The following is a 16996-nucleotide window of genomic DNA, read 5'->3' on the forward strand; positions in this document are numbered from 1 at the left end:
CCCCCCACCTTTTGGGGTTAAATCTGATGTTGTGGTGCTAATCCCTTGTAGCACTTCCATTGTGTCTCCATAAGCACTGGGTGGTGAGGGAGAAGGGAGGCTGTAGCTTAGTCTCTGCAGGTGGCTGTGCAGAGGGATGTGGTGGGGTGACCAACTCATCTGTACCCCACTGGCTGAGGGAATTCTTCAGCTGTGTTGTCAATTAATACCTGTCTTTGACTGTGAGCAATCAATAACAAGGAGAAAGTAATAGAGAGAGGAAAAAAGAATGAGTCTGATTCATCTTTCTTTGTGTGGACATATGTAACACTAGAATTAATCTTTTGAAAACCATGAATTACTTTATGTAAAATCTGTGCTGCTAAGCAGAAAATCTATCCTGCTGAGAAAAAAATAAAGAGAAACCCTCAGTATAATATCTGGTTTTGTGAGGAAGGAAGGGGGAAGATTTCACTGTTTACAATATCACAGAGCTTTGGGATATTTAAACAGGCAAGTAAATGATAGGTTTGATACACTATTGTGAAAACAGTTTGAATTTTGGGTTTGCAGCAGCAGTAGAGATCGCTCAAGCAAACAAAGATATGGGGTCAAGTTCCTACTGCTCCTTAGTTATCTTTTTTTTTTTTTCCACTGGCATGATGTAAAGCAGGCTTAAAAGAAAAAAAAAAGAGGGCTCTAGGTGACTGGCTCGATCTTCTGGTTCTGTGGGACAGGGAAATGTCACAGAGCCCTCTTCAGTAACTCGTGCAGCAGAAGCAGGACAGGGCACTGCCAGAGCTCGAGAGCTCGGGTGAATCTGGTGGGGTTGAATACTTGCTGACCAACTGAGCAATTGAATCTGCTACGTTGTCCTGACAAACATTTCCATGTCATATCTGTCTAGCACTGCAACTGGGATCATGCTGTAGAGTTACTATGCCTTCATGCTTTAGGTTACCAGCGAGACAGAGGTAGGATTTTCAGTGTTGAATACTTTTGATGGTATTTTATGCTCTTGAAAACTCTGCATCAGTTTTTGTCTTTTAACATTGTCATAGAAAAGACGCAAATGTATGTGTTAGTTTTCCAAAGCTAAAAAAATTTAGGATTTCATGAAGAACAGTGGAAGGAACCCATTACTATGATACAGGAATTTTAACTCTATTTTAAGGAATACTTTTCTACTAAATTTGCCTTGTTCTTTAATGCTAGAGTTAAACCAGATTGCCTTTGGAGTTGCAAATGGAATTTGTTTTCTTTTTTTCTAATATTGTGTCATGTTATTCATTTTACTAAGCCTGACTGTAACTTTCCTTGGTGGTTCTTCCCACAGATATTGATGAGTGTGCTGCCAAGATGCATTACTGTCATGCCAATACTGTGTGTGTTAACTTGCCTGGATCCTATCGTTGTGACTGTGTCATGGGATATGTCCGTGTGGATGATTTCTCCTGTACAGGTGAGCTCTTAGTTGTACAGCAATAGTAGTGTTACACTCTCTGTGTTGTACGTATTACTTAGCCTCTAATTCAGGGATCCTCAAACTTTTTAAACAGGCGGCCGGCGCGCGGATGAAGTGGCAGGCAGTCATCTGCGGCTGCTTGGTTCCCCCCCCCCAACCCCCTGTGGGGCGGGGGGGTTCTGTAAATACCAGGGGCCGGATTGAGGGCCCTGAGGGGACGGATTGAGGACCCTGGGGGGCCATATCTGGCCCATGGGCTGTAGTTTGAGGACCCCTGCTTTAATCAGTCCCTGTGCCATACCAAATGCCATGCACTAGCTGGCCCTGTGCTGGCATAAAATCTAGGTGCAAGCAAGACATGTAAAAGTTTTATGAGGTACCTTTCCTATGTATGGGCCCTTTGGGATTAACTTGGTTCAGGAAGCCCTGTGGTGCACACACCAAGTGTGGCTGTCACCCAGCACATGGTCCCTTCATGTCCCACAGCTGGCTTGCTTGTGAGCTGTGGAGACTGAGATCAGATCACAGGTGTAGTGAGAAGAAACGCCATTTTATTACTTGTGGTCTGAAACTGGTCAGTGGATTGAAACACGAGAAATTATGCAGGAGGAGAAGCTTTCTCGACAGAGCTGAGACAAATATCTAAAAGCAAAACTGAAAGCCCATAAAGTCCTCAAAACCAATTATTATTAGGTGGTTTGAAATAGTTGTTATTAATGCTGAGAAGTAACGTTTTCAGGACTATGACATATGTTATTTAGAAAACAGAACAATGTGATAGCATTAGACAATACATCTAGTGATTCTTTCTTAATACCTGTCAGCAAAGTGAGCTCTAAAAATTCTTAGCAGGAAGTATGTAGGTCTCATTTCTACCTAGAGGTTTTTAAGGGACCTTCTCTGGCAATCTCTGGGAAAAATGTGAGAAACTGCTGGAACATTCGTCCCAGCTACACCTAACTGGATAATATCTTTCAATCACAACACTTCAGAAAGGCTGATCTCAGGATTATTTTGATAGTGCACCTGTCTGGCAAAGCAGGAAAATATCAGGCAGATTTATTGAAATGGAAATAAGTCAGCTTGACACAATACTTGTTTAGAATTGTGTTGGGTGAGCTATTTTCTCAAGTGGAAAGATGGCACAAGAGTATTCAATATGAGAATGATTTCCTGCTTGCAATAATTATGTTGTAATGCACATGTTGTCCTTAAGGAAGGTCATAGGAAATGTTGACTTTCATGATGACAGCATGTCTTGTAGCTAAGGTAGCCTGTAGTTTATAAAAATAGTAGGAAAGTCATGCCCACCTCGTGAGAGAGGGTGATACTACATAGCTGTCAGGAAACTGATTGTTATTTTGCCCAGAGTCATTGTTACTATATAATGTGTGTATTTTGAGAAAACTTTTGAGATTTCCTTGATCTTTTACAGTCTGTCATGTCAGAAAAGTTTCAGTCCCTAAATTTTGTTCTAAATGTGCGTGCTGCATGAGGTAGTGGCTTTCACGTGGTGGGGAAGGTGTCTTTGATTGTCTGACACTTGCTTTCCATATATGCACTACTAATTTCCTAGTGTTCCTTGCCTTCCAGCAAGGCACTATCATTAGGCATGGAAATAGTTTAGAAAGCACGGTGTTTGTGATTCACTGAAAAAAGTGTGAAGTAGTAAGATAAGTTGCTTGACAGTGATCGGTGAACATTCATTTTAGTGCACGCACACACAAAAAAAATCAGCAACGGGTATAAGAACAAAATAATAGAGTGAGTGAGATAACTGTTTCTTGCCCGTTTATTATCTTGCTATAATGACTTCTTTTTTGACGTCACAGTTAAAAAATCACAGCAAGTGTGTAACATAGACGAGGAAAAACTTGATGCGTTGCCTGTTGTATCTAGAAATAATTGTATGTTATATTAATACATTTATTTTAAATAAATATTGTGCAATAGAAGCCCTAATCCTGTTTTTGTATCTTGCATTATGTTTATACAGACTTTTCCTGTCGGGAATCTTAAAAAAATAAATAACAATAATAATAAAAAAACCCAAATGGCAGCAGATATTTAACTAATTCCCCCTCATGCTGGCAGCAATGTATGGCAGGCACAAACGAAATAGATTGTAGCCATTTCTCAGTTTTTAAAATCTAGGCCTTATTCAAACAAAATAAATGAGACATTATCTTGTTACTGATCCGTGCATTTGGAGACAAGACTAAAAGCCTGAGATGGCCTGGTGTTGTGATTACAACTGGATTTTGGGCTGGTGGTGGTGGTCAGGCTCTAATGGGTTAGAGATAAGGGTTAATAAACTTCCAGTGTAAGCGCTTAAGGCAGGTGCACAGCATTGCCTGTGGTTTATACACTGTTGACCTAAAAACAGAGTTATTCCACAAAGCAGGAGGTATCATGTTTTGGGAAGTCCAAGTCTAATTCATCAAGGTACAAAGTCATCTTCTGCTGCGGTTGAGCAGAATCTGCATGTTGCTGGGCAGGCCTGTGCTTGGTGGACTTGGAGGCTGGTCCTGGTGCTCTGGCAGCTTTTGAAAGGTGGAAAGTAGTGATATGCGGAAGCTGTAAGTCAGAAACAATTTTTAAGTCACGTGAAAGAATTTAGTTTGATATTGAGGTGTTTATCTTGATAAAAAGAAATGAAGTGGATATTGAAATGCTAGGTCAATTTGAATTGAGCAAAATGAAATTCATTTGGATATTGTTGAATTTTAAATACGCAGCTTCCAGTGAATTTTTTTTTTTTTTTTTTTTAACCTTGCATCGGTCTCAAATAAAACCGATTGGTACTCCTTTAGTGTTGATGAAACTTTTTTCCCCAAAACAATTTTTGAGTATTTCTGACCATGAGAACTGTGGAGCAGGAACTTCCCATGGTTATCTGTAAGAAGCTACTGTGTTGGAAGCTGTGCTGACTGCATAGAAAATGCAGTCACAGAGATAGAGTGACTAAAATAATATTCTGGATGAAGTCTACAATTATATTAAGTTCTGAACTATGATTTAAAATTAAGTAGTGGCTATTTTAGTAAATAATCAACATTCAGTTTCATGTAAGCAAAAGACGTGTGTTGAGGCTCATGCCATGGTTTGTGACAGGTCAGCCTAGCAGTGACTTTCACCTACATTCACTGAGAAAGGTGCATTAGTTTTTTTTTCTGCTTACCTATTCCTAGAGCTTCGAGCTCTGAATGTTGATGAAGTCATTGAGTGAAAGACAGTTTTATTAAGAAAAGTTACCCTTGAATAGGGAGTTCCTTTCAGTCTTTTCCTGCGACACTGGCAGGTTGTTCATCTGTTCTCAAGTAAATCACAGTCTTGTCCGTTCTGAAAATGGCAGCAAGATTTGCTGCTCCATGTGTTCTCATTTACCAGAATCTACTGATTTAAAAGCATTTAATTGACTTCCACAGGTTTTTACCCTGCTTGCTTGTTGAAAAATAAGTTCTCTTGCCTTGCTTTCTTCTAACATACCAGTTTGGGAATTTGCTTCAAAAGTGCGTTATTTAGTTTTGTGATTGTTTTTGAAGCATTATAAATTACATAATAAAAATATCATAATTTCATTTTTGATGGGCTGCATCTGTTCTCTGGTATGATTTTGAAAATGCATTTACATGATTTTCTGTGGTTTGAAACTACAGTACATAGTTTCTGTGTCCCACTGCATTCAATCAAGTAAACAAGTACTTTTTCATCTTAATAGGCTGTAAATTATCTGTAATAACTACATTTATCATGCTTATATGAAGAGGAAGAGGTGTAGGTGGGTCTCATCTCTTTTTTGCATAGTGCTGGCATTTTCTTTGAAGACAATCACAATGATCACGATAAAGATTCCTGGCCTTTAACACCTATGATAACCATGTAAGAAAATATCCCTCATTCTGTTAATGTTTTCCTTGGGGCTGAATGGGATACTGAAAATTTCCTAAAAACCTGCAGTCATTCAAAGAATGAGTTGTCTCATTTTGTGTAGTCAGTACTGGGTTTGAATGTTCCATTTGGGTTTTTTTGTTTTGTTTTTGTTTATTTCCTACAAATATTAACTAATTATGTACTAAAGCTTAAAAAAGACCTTTCCAAATGAGAGTGCCACGAGATTTTTGTAACTGTATTTGCATGTATTTCTTGTGTCCCTTTTGCAAAATGAAGAAACTTCCTTTGGGCTTGAGAATGACTCGGCCCATTTTGCCCTAAAGGCATCTTTTCAAGAAACAGTATATAAAGTTACCAGGCCATCCAACATACGTCAGCAGCACATTCTGCCTAAATGTGGTGCGACCTGTATGCAGACATCCACTTCTTTATGCACCAAGCTATGCTGGCAGATCTTTTTCCTCTGTGCAAGGAATCCATCTCCAGAGGAATCCATCTCCAGATTTTACTGTGGAGTTGTGCAGTTCTGCATGGTGATTGAATACTGGACTGTGCTTTTAACCCTTTTTCAGTCCTCATTTTGTCTGATAATGTTCACAGAACTTCTTATATCTTTCTCTTCTCTAAGCAATGGGTCACTGAGATAATTACATGTTACTTGCAAAAAGCAAGCCGTTATTTACTGCAGAATCAGGAAGTGTTTTCAAAAACACCATTCAGTATTCCAATTCTGTGGGAAAATTGATGTTTCATAGAAATATTGTTTAGAAGAAATCTCGTAATTTAAATGTTAGCCTTAGTTTATATGCTAATTTGATTTACAGTATGGGTAGAGAAGAGGAAGTAAGAAAACCTAATGATTTTGACAGGTTATCCCATAAGCCCCTTCACTTCTGTGTGGCTTCTGGAGCAGCATTCCGTTTTGAACCTAATGCACCTTTCCGAACAAGCCCTTCTGCAGCATGTTATTGGAAAAGCTGTGCCTAAAGCATAGAAAAATGTAGAGTTCTGAGAAATCGCAATTTCAAGGGAAAAAGCCAGCAGCCCCCTTCTCCTGCTCTTCCCTTCTTCCCTTGCCCTATCTGTGAAAGGCAACTCAACTGCAGAAATTTCCTGCTATGGTTAGAACAAATGTTCAAATTGTTTGCTATCGCTAAAATTGATACCTTCAGATTTTTGTTCTGGAGTTTACCTGTCAGGTTCAAGGTGGTGTAGTTGACCCCATAATAATACTAATAATGCAGCAAGTTTCACAATGGTGAAGTGGCAGTCTTGAATGGCAAGTTATTGGCCTCTCAGCCAGAACCCCTGTGTGTGTTTGAAAAAAAGCTGAATAGGAGCTTTTAGTCAGCCAGTTGATAATACAGTCACTCTTTGAAAGACAGGGCTATATTTGCAATCTAATCTGCTGATCCTCTTTCCTGCCTTTTCCTTGTTGGGGAAATAAATTAGGATACAGGAAAGCGACAATAATATTTTTGGTGTGGCCCTTGAACTTTTGAAGTCCACTGCAGGGTCTTGGGTGTTCACAGAGGTCAGTAAACAAATATTACTGCTGTTCACGGGATGGCCTGTAGTTGGTGAACTGATAGCTGAAAACGCAAGTCTGGGTCATAAGCAATGAAGGTAGGCCTGTGGTGAATAGTTTTCAGGTATGTTTTGGGGAAGAGCCCTCTTCAGATCTTGCTGTTCTAAAGGAGATCATTAGTGAGTAGTCTTGCCAAGCACTACATAATTTTTCATAGAATCATAGAACAGTTTGGGTTGGAAGGGACCTTAAAGATCACCTAGTCCAACCCCCCTGCCAGGGACAGGGACGCCTTCCACCAGCCCAGGCTGCTCCCAGCCCCGTCCAGCCTGGCCCTGAGCACTGCCAGGGATGGGGCACCCACAGCGCCTTGCCACCCTCACAGGGAAGAATTTCTTCCTCATAGCTACCCTCTTTCAGTTCAAAGCCACTCTCCCTTGTCCTATCACTACAGGCCCTTGCAAAAAGTCCCTCTCCAGCTTTCTTTTAGGCCCCTTTAGGTACTGGACGGCTGCTCTGAGGTCTTCCCAGACTCTTCTCCAGGATGAACAACCCCAAGTCTCTCAGCCTGCTTTCATAGGAGGGGTGCTCCAGCCCTCTGATTATCTTCATGGCCCTCCTCTGGACTCGTTCCAGCAGGTCCATGTCCTGGAGGCCATGTTGGAGGCCCCAGAGCTTATTGGAGTACTCGAGGTGGGCTTTCACAAGAGTGGAGTGTGTGTGGGGGACAGTCACCTCTCTCGACCTAAAGGCTGTGCTTTTTTTGATGCGTTCCAGGGTTTGCTTGGCTTTCTAGGCTGCAAGAGCATATTGCCAGGCCACCTTGTGCTTATTGTCAACCAACACGCCTAAGTCCATCTTATCAGGTCTGCTCTCAGTCCATTTTCTGCCTAGCCTGCATTTGTGCTTAGGATTGCCATGACTCAGGTGCAGGACCTTGCACTTGGTCTTGCTGAACTTTGTAAGGCTTGCATGGATCCACCTCTCAAGCCTGTAAAGGTGCCTCTGGATGGAATCTCTTCCCTCCAGCACGTCGACCACACCACACAGCTTGGTGTCACTGGCAAACTTGCTGAACGTTTCTTTTAAAGAAACATTATGAAAATATTAATTAGGTTGGGGTCATAGTTATGTCACTATTTGTAGATCAGGTAGCAGATGTTCAGCACAATGGGTGTGACTGGAGATAAGGGCCTTGGGCAGATCTGGACTCTCCTGATTTTACTTGGCACTACTAGGTTGATATACCCTGCTCTGAAGCATTCCCTGCTTCGGAGTCCACTCTGTCCTCTATGTGCTGAGGAGAGCCCATTGTCCTTCTACAAGCTGCATCTTGATTTGTGTGCTTGTCCTCTCACTGCATTCTAAATGCATTTGGAAATCGGTCTTAAGCCAACGTGAATGGGTGACACTATTTGTATCAAGCAGGCACAAAACACTGTTTTGCTGGTCTCTCCTTTCCTGAGGTGCTTATGTGTCAAGTGCTGAAAGGCAGGACAGGACTTAGCTCCTGGTGTTAAGTAGTACTCCTTTGTCTGAACCGCAGTCAATAGCATCTGTGCTCCCAGAACTGCAAAGGGAAATGTTATTTAGTTCTAGGTGCCCTGAAATACAGAAACATTTGTTTCAGGTTCCTCAGTGGGCTCTTGGCCAAGTTCAGCAGCAGGTAATCTGTACACCAGTGGGTATTGCTTGCATCAGAGAGCTTTTCTTTGCTCTGCAGGACAAGTCAACAGAAGACTAGAAAAGTATTGAGTCAATCCAGCAAAATAAAAATGGAGCGATTCCACGTCAGATGACTTAGACTCGTGCAGGTCTTGACTCAAAACCCATTAACTCAGTAGAAAGCTTTCAATTGCATTCATTTTGGCTTTAGATAAGTCCCACAGATAAATAGTGCATTCTTGCCATAGAGAAGCTCTGTTACAGTAATACTAAAAAGGATGATTCTTTTGTATTGTCAGAGAATGCTGTACTAACATGGATAAGGTGGCTTCTCAGTGCATCCCTAGAAGGCTGGTAAGTATTTAACTGCTGTTTTGGAACAGGGGAAGCTGAGGCACAGAGAAGTGGAGCATCTTGCCCAAATTCCTGCAGAGACAGCGGCAGCATTGGAGAGTCTAGTAAACAGAAAAAATGGATGTGGGAAAAACCACAGACTTAGACCAACAAGGATTCAGGGAACAGTGAGGTTCATTTTGGTAGGCATTCATATCTTCACAGGAAACAGTAGCAGGTCATTGAAGCACAGTGTGCATGGGCCTCGAGTAACCAGATGACCTTCAGGTTATAAATCCTATCCTTCCTCTTTCCATGAAGTTTTGTAACATCTTTTGTTACTTTGGACTTGAATGATTTGCCAGTCCTCTAATTTTAAATGCCATGTTACCTTCTTTTGTTCCTGACTTCACCTTCATTTACTGGGTTTAAATTGCAACATTTTTTACATTCCTTCTTTTAAAAAAATGCCTTTAGGAAGCTGCATATTTTTTGCTCCTAAGTGATTTCAATTTGAGGAAAAAATGTACTAAAAATGTAATATTTATAGTGATTTAAATTCCTCACTGGTAAATAGTTTAATTAAACATCTTTGTGCTTTCCTGTGCTCTAGGCATGGAAGTGTTGCTAATTTCTCCAGAGTAGTTGGTAATCCTTTCAAGTCCTTTTGATACATTGATCTTCTCTAACTTTATTAATACTAAAATTAATTAAACAGCTGACCGCAAATCATGCTGATAGTTGTATTTCTTGACTTAGCCATAATTAGCATTTTCACATGATTTCTTAGCTGCAGCCTTTTGTGCTGGTATATATTCTTCCACAAAAAAATATATTTCACATTTTTTTGCATATGCAAGTTCATGCTTATGCATAAACTCAAGTATTATGCTGATGCTTAAAAATAATAATATTGATTTTAATACTCCTTCAAGACCTACGAATGACGCTGTCTATCTAAAGAACAAGTGAGGGCAAGCCTTTCAATGTCACCTGGTCAGCATTTGTCCTGAGCACTTTTATGGCAGGATTTCTCCTCGATACAACAGAGCTAGATCCATTTTTATGGCCCAGAAATTCTTAATTCTTAAATCTAGCAATTACTATAAGCAGTCAGGGAGGTGAGAGATGGAGAGCCACCTCACTAATTTCTTTGTGCTATCTTGAAAACATGCAACAGCTGCAGCATCGATGTCAGTGGCTGGAAGCAACAAGCTCTCATGTTTTAGTCATCTGCTTCCACAGTAAGTGTTAATGCCTTAAGGATGTAACTTGCTTTTGGGAAAGTTCTCATAGTTTTGGAGCTCTAACAGCCAGGGTTTGCCATCTTCTTTGTCCAAACAAGCAAAAAAAGTTCCCCATGCTGTATTCTGTTACTAGAAACCATCTATAACAAACTCTGTTGGTCAGGCACAGAACTGAACTCTCCAACTAAATCATGGAAGTAACTGAATCGGAGAGAAGGGTGTCTGGCTCACCACGCCTCCTCAAGGCAGGATCCATGAACCCTGAAACATCCTTATTCTTACCTGTTCTTGAAAAAACACAAACAGCTTCAGTGAGGGAAATTCCTTAATTACCTTTGAATTTCCCGGCTCCCCAGTACTTACTCAGCTGTTTAGAAAGGTTTGCTTAATGGCTCCCTTAAATCTCCCTTGCCACAATTTAAGCCTGTCACCTCTTGTCATATTCTCAGTGAATACAGAGAATGCTTTGACCTTTCTATTTGCAGTCCTTTTTAATATTTAAAATCTCTTTTCATGAATATGCTTTATTCTTCTCATCTGTAACCTATTTTTAGGTTTATGGCTGAACATTACAAAAATATTATAAGGGGTTTTTCTTTGTAACATCATGTTTTCCCTTTAGAAAATTCTGAGCCTGTGCCTCCAAACTTTTGGTGTCTCACAGACGTGGGGTTTTCAGTGGTTTTTTTTTCATTGAACTGCAAGATTGCTGTTGTATGTCAAGGAATATGCTCTAAAGAATGGTCCCAGGTAAGAGGCACAGTGTGCATGGGGTTGGCAATTCAGATAGACGGATGCAGCCTAAACCTCCTGCATTGATTTTTGGAGTCCTGAGTTGTGTTCATGTCTACTGCCAAAGGCTGGTTAGCCAGGCACAGCGCTGCCCACTCTGGGTAGGAATTCACTGTTTGCCCTGCTATATCCCTTTTTTCTGTCCAAACACATTGTTCAGCTAGACAAAGAAGTGTCAGATGGGTGACTAATGGCCGGATACAGAAACAGTCAAAGTGTTTTGCTTTTGGGACTTGAATGCTTGAATGGCTTGTCTGCTTTCAGTAATAATGAGCATGTTACTACTGGAAAATATTAAGAAAAAAAAGCTCAAATGCTCCTCCAGTATACAGATGTATATCTTGCAGCATGTAGTATCTGGAGTCTTGTGTGACCAAAATCTGTGCAGTGTATGGCACATAGATATGCATTTCTTCCAAAGAAGCCCCATACAGAGGAAGAGGAGCCCATTCACATTGGAACATGGGAGAGACAAATTCCTACCACTTCGATTCAAGGAATGGTGGAAATGATCAGGGATGCAGTCAGTGGACATCTTGAAAGGCCATGAATTTGCAGTATATTGACTTGGATTTGACAAGTTTGAAATTTGAGGTTTTCCTCCTGAAAGGTAGTGTGTCATGGTGAATGAGACTAGTCTGCCAAGGAACAACTGACGTGTCTGTGAAATGTGCAGCACTTTGCTGTTTTGCTGTTGTATCTTTTTATTTGCTGCTTGGATTTAAGATTTACAGAGTAAGGCCTTTATTTCTGAAACAGAAGAATTATATAAAGCTTGTTAAGCTCAACAGAAAATTTCCCATAAAGTTCATGGTGCTTGTGTCTGAATGGGTTTTTCTGACAATAAGAAATATGTATGTCAAAGGCTTTAGCAGGTATTGGGTTTTCCTTTTTTAATCTCAATGTGCATTTTATACACAAGGAAATAGTATATTAACATTTCTCGCTTTGCTATGATCTCATTTTTGTACCTGTGCTGAATGTTTCATAGATGTGTGCATATTGATTGTGAGAAAGCTGATGTTTTATTAAGAGCTATTGATTCTTGAATATCTATTACTGTATGCAAGTGATCAAAGAATCACCTTCTGAGCAATCTTAGATACTGAAAAGACCTTAGGACCCTGGTTCAATGATGGGCATCTGTTATTTGTTTGAAGTAGCTGGGGTTTTTGTGTGAGCCCTGTTTAGACTTGTGTTGTAGATTGTCCAGCTCTCGCTTTGCTGGTTCTGCAGCTTCCCAGATAACTTAAAAAAAAATATATGCTTTTTTCAGCAGAAATGTGTGCACTGGGAGGTGGGGGAACGGGTTGAAGGTGTGCTGTGTGGTTTGTCCTTTTGGGTGGTCTCAGTCTGGTTTTGAAGGACCTTTATGTTGTGCCTGTGAAGAATAATATTGAGATATATTATGGGCAATATTTGCAGGCTAATGCTAGTATGTCTGATAACCTAGCTATACTAAATTTATTTCTGGATTTGTAAACATCAGCAAATAACTGTAAATCTGGTAGTGTTGCTTTTCTGAAATGTTTGTGAAATAATTTTAAAGGCTGTAGAGGAGCTGCCACTGGCAAGCAGACTTGCTTGGTCCTTAAGAAATACAGCCTTTGGGAGCAGCACAGGGAGGGAGAGAAAGAGAGGTGCTTTGATCTATCACTTTGTAGTTAATATTTTCATGCTTTCTACTGTAGGCTTTTTGCCTCCCAGTATGAAACTTCCTATTTAGTTACATGATTGCATGTAATAATTGCTCAAACTGGGGATTTTTCTGACTCTGCCAGAAATAACTCTTATTTTTCATTGTCAGAGAAGTGGGACAGAGCTAGGCAAATGAATGACACAGTCTCGCTAATTGTGGTCCCATTAGAATAATATATTGCGATTTTTATGTGCTTAGATTTTTTGTTTTCTTTTCAGAGTTTACAAATGAAGTTCATTTTTAGAAAATACAGTTCATGTTGGTAGACTGAGATAATCAAGTGTTTTGGGAAAGGCTTTCCTGTTATGACAGATGATAGCAGAAGGGGCCAGAAAAGCAGGCTGCCAAGCAAAGGATAAGGACGGCCACGGAGAGACAGCTTAATGACCTGTAAGAGTAAAATATTATTTTCCTATTTATTTATGGTGAAGAAAAGTTTCCATGATCCCAGGAATTTGGTTTAGTCTGCTTTGCGCTTCTCGTAATGGAGGGTTCTATTTCACAAAATTTAACCAATGTAAGCTTTTGTAATGCTGAACTGCCTACCAGTATTTGTCCTTTATGCTAGTTTTTGGCTTGGCTTTGATTTTTTGCTTTCAAAATAGCACGATTGTTGAAAGTGGTATTCTGTGGAATATCTGACATAGCAAATTCTTCTTCAAACAGTAAATTAAGAATGTGTATATTTAGGCACACGTGCAGTCCACAAAGGTGCAAAGGAGCTCTCTGATCTTTGGAGTCTTGCTTTCAGATAGATTCCTTGGTATCTATCCAATACTGAACTGCATCCTGTATTTTAATTAGGCCATAAATATGGCTTTGCAATAAAGCAAATACATTCCAAAAGTAATCACATTCAACCACAACATAAAATGTTATTGTCTTTTCTGCATGTGCTAGTAGTATCTGCTCAGTACAAAGATAAATAAATGCTCCGTCCTTTTACTTCACTCTTTGCGTGCTTTTAGGAGTCCCACAAATCCTATGATGCATTATGAAAAATCATCAATTACAAGTGATTTATGAGTAGAAAAGGTACATAGTTATCTTGCCTGGCTTTGCGGTGTCTGGATGTACTTCATAAAATGGGGAAAAGCAGGAAGGTAGATTCAATCTGATTTTGCTGTACTGTTGTACATCCTTATCTTCTATGTAGGTCCCTTCACTCCATGCCCTCATTGCATCATCAGTACTCTTTCACAGAATCACAGAATGGTCAGGGTTGGAAGTGATCTCTGGAGATCTTCTAGTCTACACCCCGCTGGAGCAGATTCACTTAGAGCAGGCTGCACAGAGCCACGTCCAGGCGGGTTTTGAATGTCTCCAGAGAAGGAGACTGCACAGCCTCTCTAGCAGGCTGTTCCAGTGCTCTGCCACCCTCAAGGCAAAGGTGTTTTTCCTGATGTTCAGATGGAACTTATTGTGGTGCAGTTCATGCCCGTTGCCCCTTGGCCTGTCGCTGGGCACCACTGAAAAGAGCCTGGCCCCGTCCTGCTGGCACTCGCCCTTAAGATATTTGTAGACACTATAAGATTCCCCACCTCAGTCTTCTCTTCCCAGCCCCAGCTCTCCCAGCTTTGCCTCACGAGGGAGATGCTCCTGTCCCTCATCACCTTCGTAGCCTCCGCTGGCCCCTCCCCAGCAGTTCCCTGTCCCTGGAACTGGGGAGCCCAGCACTGGGCAGCCCAGCACTGGGCACAGCGCTCCAGGTGCGGCCTCACCAGGGCAGAGCAGAGCAGATCACCTCCCTTAACCTGCTTTTCACCTTTGGAAAAAAGAGCTTGCCCACGTAAAGTACTGCTGTGGAAACATCTTGCAGGCTTTTTGTGTCCTAATGGAGCTGGTGGCTGTGTTGCTGGCTGACGGCCCTGCCCGAGCCCCACTCTTGGAGTGGCAGCATGCTGTACCTGCTCCCGGGGTGCTGGAAGGCTCACGGGACGTGTCAGATCTTCAGCAACAGTGCAGGGAACTTCGCATTTCTGACACTGTGATGAAGTCCCAGAGAAAATCACATTTCTATTCTGAGCTTGGACCGGGGTGTGCCTTTCGAGGGATGTGGCCCTGTGGTGTGGATGTCAATAGCTCCATGTCTTTCATGATTACTATGGCCCCATCCAGCTTGGGGTTCAGTCTTAGGCACGGGGGCTAATCCTTTCACTCTAGGACCACAGGTAGCTATAATGTATTAAAAACATACAGAGTTCCCTCTTTCTGTGCCTGGCATGCTAAAATCTTTTCATCAATTCACTCTGTGCTTAGGATACTAGGCTTATACTGCTGCTCAGTGAAAATTCAGAATCCACAGTCCACGTGACTCTTCTCTAGCTCTAGAGAGTCCATGTGGGCTCTCTAACTGTTGCAAACTCAAGTAGGATGTATATGGCATCTGATGACGTGGGTTCCTTGGCATTTTGTCTTGTTGCTGCTATTGGAATTGAACTACTGTCCGGGATTATTGAAATAAAGAAATTATAGATGAAATAACGTTTTTTTTTTTTTAAAAAGTTAAATAAAACTCCTAGCCGATGTGAAATACGTGACAGTAACAGAAATGGCTGATCTTACAGAATTGTTTGCTTAGGGTACCAGGCAGAGCGAAACATATAAACACACACATGCTGTCTTCCATGGTTGATGCTTCTAGAAGAAACAGAAAGGACTATTTTTAAGGGCAACAGAGCAGCCTTGTTCCACCTGGATTGCTAAAACTTATGACCAGTTTTGTGTGATTGAGTGTCCACAGCTGAACATTATTGATGATACTTGTAAAGACAGCAAGAGGCTGCTTTGTTGCACAGAAAATTAAGTTGTATAAGAAGTCAGCTGGAAAGACTTAATCCAAGGCATTAATGGAATTTGAAATAGAACCATTTTTTTAAAGGAACTTTGGAAACAAAAAGCTATAATGAGATTGGAGAATTTAAAAGTCTTTTAGTATTCTTGTATGTAATATATTCAGGGCTGTTTTTCAAGGATGCAGCTTTTTGCATATGTTTTATCAATGAATAGTCAAATAAGCATTTTGACTTAGAACAAACTCAGCTGTGAAAATTAGCAGGAGGGGTGGGTTTTTTCTTGTTTGTGGTTGTTTTTTTTTTTTTTTTTTTTTCTTTTCTTTTTTCCCTTACATGTGGCTTCACATAAAAAAGTTGCATGACTAAATACTCAGGTAGCAGTCAGCAGTGAGGGTGTTAAAAGTAAGGTTACCTACAAATCCCCAAAATCCAGAGGCTGGATTTATAGTTGGTAGAAATCAAACTACTTATGCTTATTTAGGTCTGCCATCAAACTGGTTTCTGAATTATTTTCCTTTGCTGCTGCTTTTGATTTGTTGCTCTGAGATTGTTGATTTATTGAAAGTCATCAGTGCCATTAGACTGCCTGTCAGGATCCATAAATTGGATGAGGGACCAAAAGCAGTTATCACCCTATGTCGATTTTTTGTTTTGCACTGCAGAAAAGAGGCTAATTAATTCACTGAGAAAATGAATTCATACTTCTTTTGAAATACAAAGCCTTTACCTGATAAATTTTTCTGAAGTCTGTAAAGATTATTTTCTTATGTTATTTCAGTGGTTAACTATCTTCATAGTACAAATTTCTGTTCTAGTGGAAAGCACAGTGTTCTTCACACAGTTAACTTGAGATGTTGAGTTTAAAACAGATTAGCAAAATACTGCATTAAGGTTAAGGGCTTATTGTGCTTGGTATATCAGTGCATTCAGACACTCTTGAAGGACATTAACAGATCCGTTTTGAATCCTGTGCTGTAGATTGTCCCAGTTACATAGGTTTTCCAGCAACAGATGGTTTAAGGATAAACTGCTACTGAAATGAGAAGCTGTTATTCCTGTTTTATTAGCATGGTACGACTCTTAACAGTTCACAATTTGTATACTAAACAAATAAAGGCAATATGCCTTACAGAAAGTCAGGGTGAGACTTCAGAACTACTGGAAGTTATTGGAGAGATTTGGCAAGGTGCTGAGCTGCTGGGTGCTATTGCAGGCATGTGTTGGCTTTCCAGTCAAAAGTAAAACTTCTTAAGTTGGATCTGGGTCTGCAAAGTATTCAGCATCTGATGCAAAATTTTAGGTTCCTTCCCTTTGTGAACGTTAATGTGGGTAGTGGGTTGTCAGCAAATCTCTGGAAAGATTTCATATGATATGTGTTTTGGACTCTGATGAACTTTTCTGTCTCTCTGTGTGCTACGTGGGAACAGAAATTAAACAAGTTTATTTAGTGATTGAGGGCATTAACTCTGTAAACAGATGGACTTTGAGCTATTATTATTTTAGTCTTTTAATGTCTCAGACTTTTTTTTTCTCTAAATGGATTTAAGTTAAGAGTGCAAGCTACTTTCTGAACAGAGGTTGCATAGAAAAAAGCCATAT

At 40.5% G+C, this 16996-nt stretch overlaps 1 protein-coding gene across 5 annotated transcripts in view; it reads left to right on the forward strand.

Moving 5' to 3' along the window:
- Positions 1-16996, forward strand: part of NELL1 (neural EGFL like 1) — a 321378-nt gene that overhangs the window by 145661 nt on the left and 158721 nt on the right. For all 5 annotated transcript variants that reach the window (XR_013930834.1, XM_080405208.1, XM_080405205.1 and 2 more), the window contains exon 13: positions 1316-1441. Coding sequence is in view for 4 of the 5 variants with exons in the window: in XM_080405208.1 (XP_080261334.1) it covers positions 1316-1441 (126 nt within the window). In the remaining variant the exon portion in view is untranslated. The remainder of the gene's footprint in view (positions 1-1315; positions 1442-16996) is intronic.

The sequence above is a fragment of the Falco punctatus genome (genome assembly GCF_963210335.1).
Source record: "Falco punctatus genome assembly, chromosome: 10".
Lineage (NCBI taxonomy): Eukaryota > Metazoa > Chordata > Aves > Falconiformes > Falconidae > Falco > Falco punctatus.